Below are 4315 nucleotides of genomic sequence, written 5' to 3' on the forward strand. Positions count from 1 at the left end.
GATGATTCTTGACCAAAACCTCAATCTAATTGAAAGCTTAGACCAGTTAGGTCATCCTCTCCATTATTGCTAAATGTCTTAGTTTGGTTACTTCTGGCAGATTCTTGTCATTAACAGTAGGTTCTTTATTAAATTAACATAGACAAACTAATAAAGAGGAAAACATTTTGATGGCCAGAGCACACAGGTCTTTTATACACTCAATTTTTTTTCTTTTTCTTTTTTTTTTCTGTCTTTTTTTTTTTTTGTTTGTTTGTTTGTTTGTAGGTTACAAGAGGGTCCAGGATTCTCCAGGAAATGGTTCAGGAAGACAGCACAGTTCTCTGAGCGCATGGGATAATCGTTTCTTTATCAGTTTCCAGGCCCTGAATGCCCTCGATCCTGAGATTGTGGGTGGTACCTGAGCCTGGTCATTGGACATGTTGGTCCTCAAGGGTGGTTGCTGTGAAGAGGAGATCGTGCTCAAAATCGTTGTCGGTGTTGCATGCAGACCTGATTCACATGTGGTGCCATCACAAGGCTGGCTGTCAACACACTTCATGTGCATTGCAAAGTACCTGGTAGCACTGTGGATGACATTAGCCATCCAATCATTTCCTTTCTTGAGTCTTTCCTCTGAACTGGGCAACATCTCTAAGCAGGAGAGTTTGTCGAGCATGTTTTCACTTTGGAATCTCTTGGCTTTTCCTTCTTCACCTTCCTCCTCGAAGTTATAATTCCCAGCTTGTATAATTTTATGAATGGAAGGTACACTGGCGGTCCTCTTCAACGGGAAAAGGGGCTGAAGAGCTCCTACACAGCTGTTGTTTAAACAGGAATTCCCATTTTCCTGATGACACTCCCCAGAGATCAACTTATGTTTAAGTATATTGACAGTCGCTGCTAATTTAGTATTTGGTTGTCTGTGAGTTAGGGTTGACACGATTTCTTCACAGCTATAGCCACTGGTGCACAATATGTCTATGACCCTCAGAAGGATTTCCTTCTTTGCTGGTTCTACATGATCTTTAATGTGGCCCAGCCATCTTCTTTCCTGGAGCTGACTTATTGTTATCCTGTGCCTGGTCGGGACTGCGAGTAATCGTCCAATGGTTTGGCAACAGGGCTTTGATAGGTGGTAGGGAAGTGGATATTTTGTTTTGCTGATGACCTTATGCATACCATGATAAGTCCTTTCTTCATATGGAAATTGTCCTGTGACCAGCACATACAGGACAACTCCCAAGCTCCACATGTCAACTGCCAGCCCATCATAGGGTTTCCCTGCCAAGATCTCTGGAGCCATATAGTGCAAGGAGCCACAGCTCTCTTTCAACATCTGCCCCTCTTTGAGCTGAATGGCCAATCCAAAGTCACAAAGCTTGACGTTTCCAGCTCTGTCGATAAGGATATTCTCCAATTTAATATCACGATGTGCAATGAGTCTTTGGTGGAGAAAGTGCACCGCAGTCACCACCTGTTGGAATATTGGTCTAGCTTCATCCTCTGTCAGATAGGCTACGTTCCTGAGGAACATCTCCAAATTCTTTCCAGGAACATACTCCATAACAACATAAGTCATGTTCACTGTGTCAATGGCATGAAAAAAATCGAACTATATTTCTATGTTCCAAAGACTGAAGGATCTCTATTTCAGAGGTGTTGTCAGTCACAGCAGTTGGATTTTTCTCCAGCACCTTGACAGCAACCTGTGTATTTGTAGGAAGATGGCATGCAAGCTTCACCTCCCCAAATGAACCAAAATCTAGAGATTTTAAGATTCTGAAGTCCTGTTGGAGGATGTCCTCTTCCAAGTGGCTGGCCATGATGCTTACTGGAATTTCACCCATTTTATCTTGATAATTTGTGGTGCAATCAATGCTAGAAACAGAAATGAAAGCAATTTTACATGGTGGTCCAATGCTATGAATTATCTTCTGTGAAATATGACATATCAAAAAATATATGATGCACCCAAAGTCCTAATGATGGCACACTTCAAATACTATAAGATCCCAACACAAAACACTTGAAGAGAAATCATCATAAACATAAAATAGAGTGGAATCACTGCTATGTATATGGAAAAGACAATACTTGGGTGAAAGGAATCATGATGTGTGTCATGGTCAAGAATGCATTAGAATGAGAACCCTTGGCCAATCTGATTAAGAGACAGTAGGTACAAAATATAGGGAAATTTTGTTATCCTAAGAATCTTACAATCCAGAAGGATTTTTAAGGATGTTTCAACTCTTAAATCACAGAAAATTAGAAAGAATGTAAAGAATTCCTTGAGAAACAAGTGTGGATGGTAACAAACTGGCTCCAAACCAAGCAAAGCCCAAAGCCCTGGCCTCTTGGATTCATTGATTCTATAAAAACTTTGGATGTGAATGTACACTGTCCTGGACTTAATAGTGTGCAAACCTGACACAAATAGTGCCATCTGAAAGGAGTGGAACTCAGTTGAAGAGACCTCCAGGATACACAGCTTTTAGGCATTTTCTCAATCAGTAATCAATGCGGGAGGGCCAATCCCAGAGTGAGTGGTACCCTTGGACTTGTGGTCCTGGCTTCTATTCTAAAGCAGACTGATGAAGAACGGAAGTAGCACCCTTCCATGGATTCTGCATCAGTGCCTGCCTCAAGGAACCTGCTGTGTTTGAGTTTCTGTCCTGACTTTCTTAGAGATATACAGCCACCTTGTATGTGTAAGCAGCTTAACCCCTTTCATGATGAACTTTCTTGTTGGTCATTGTGTTTGTGGCAGGAATAGAACCGCAAAGACAAACACCAGTTCAAGAAGAAAACACTTCTTGAAAGAAAAAGGAAAGGAATGTCTGACAAATGATCCCAGTGTCAGTATTGCCTTGAGCCACCAAGCAAATGAGCACACAAATAAACACTAAACTCCTTTCCTCAATGAACATAGATGAGAAAATCATTTCGGAGATTCCTGTGTACTTTACATTCATCTCAGCAAAACATGACAGATCCCTTCATTCACGACGTAATGGACTCACACAGGAAAAGGATTGGACTTCACACAAAACAAATTAACAATGGCATAGCATATAAGGAGACTCTGGGGAGGAGCCCACACTCTAAGCACATTGAGTTGTGAACCCCCGTGTTATAAATAAGGTAGCTAGAACCAGATATAGTTTCACATAAAACAAAGCAGATACACAAACTGAAATCAGATCTATTTTGAGTTGTCTGGGTCAGGAGCAAGCAGGGAAACTGAGCTTTTTCCAAAGTCTTGGTATCTGTCACAAAGATATGCAGGAAGGATCGAAAGGCTCCAGGAGAATATGATCAAAGTACAGCACAGGCATGTTTGAGATGGTATAATCAGGACACCCATCGCAGGGCCTCTGCTAAGGAGGCCTCAGCTTTAGAGTGCAAGGCTCAGGCTAGATCTGCCTATCAGCTTAAGGAACACCCGGAGTTGCAACATTTGAGATCTTTGACTCCCAGCTCCAGTCTTTTGCTGGAGCCTGATCATTGATAACCATTGTCAGGCCCCTGCCTGCAGTAAAAACTCCTAGAGAGCTTGGACCACCCAGACCTACAGACATCCAACATCTGACCCAACAAAGCCCATTGGGGAAGTACCATAGAGACAGAGACACCTACCGGAATAAGCTGTGGGAAGATGGCAATGCAACAAAACACCTAACAGAAAGACAAGCATGACACCAGCAGAATCTAGGGAATCTACACAAACCAGACCATAACACAAGGCAGATGAAGCAGAAGAGAACGACTTCAATATTATAATCATAAAAATGATAGAGGGCCTCAAAGAACATATGAGAAAATTCCTCAAAGAAATGGAAGAATAAACAAACAAAAAATTGGAAGAAATGAACAAATTTGTAAGGAAAATAAAGAAAGTACAGAAAGCCAAGAATAAAACAATTAAGCAGGTGAAGGAAATGGTTCAAGACTTGAAATCTGAAATAGAGAAAATAAAGACAAACGTAAGGAATGCTGGAAATAGAAAAACTGGTCAAATGATAGGGAACTACAGATGCAAGCATAACCAACAGAATTTAAGAGATGGAAGAGAAAATCACAGTCGCGGAAGATAAACTAGAGGAAATAGATTCATCGACTAAAGAAAATTGTAAATCCAACCAATCCTTAACAAAAAACATCCAAGAAGTGTGGGACACCATGAAAACACTAAACATAAGAATAATAGGCATAGAGGAAGGTGAGGAAGCCCAGCTCAAAGGTGCTGAAACCATATTCAACAAAATCTTTGAGGAAAACTTTCCCAATCAGAAGAAGGACATGCCCTTGAAAGTACAAGAAGCATAATGGA

At 41.1% G+C, this 4315-nt stretch overlaps 1 protein-coding gene across 1 annotated transcript; it reads right to left on the minus strand.

Moving 5' to 3' along the window:
- Positions 1-268: 268 nt before the first annotated feature.
- LOC127215876 (putative sperm motility kinase W) lies at positions 269-1561 on the minus strand. The gene has a single exon (XM_051176350.1). It carries the CDS (start codon positions 1559-1561, stop codon positions 269-271), a length of 1293 nt encoding a protein of 430 aa, XP_051032307.1.
- Positions 1562-4315: the final 2754 nt, after the last annotated feature.

This window comes from Phodopus roborovskii, unplaced genomic scaffold, assembly GCF_943737965.1.
Source record: "Phodopus roborovskii unplaced genomic scaffold, PHOROB, whole genome shotgun sequence".
NCBI lineage: Eukaryota > Metazoa > Chordata > Mammalia > Rodentia > Cricetidae > Phodopus > Phodopus roborovskii.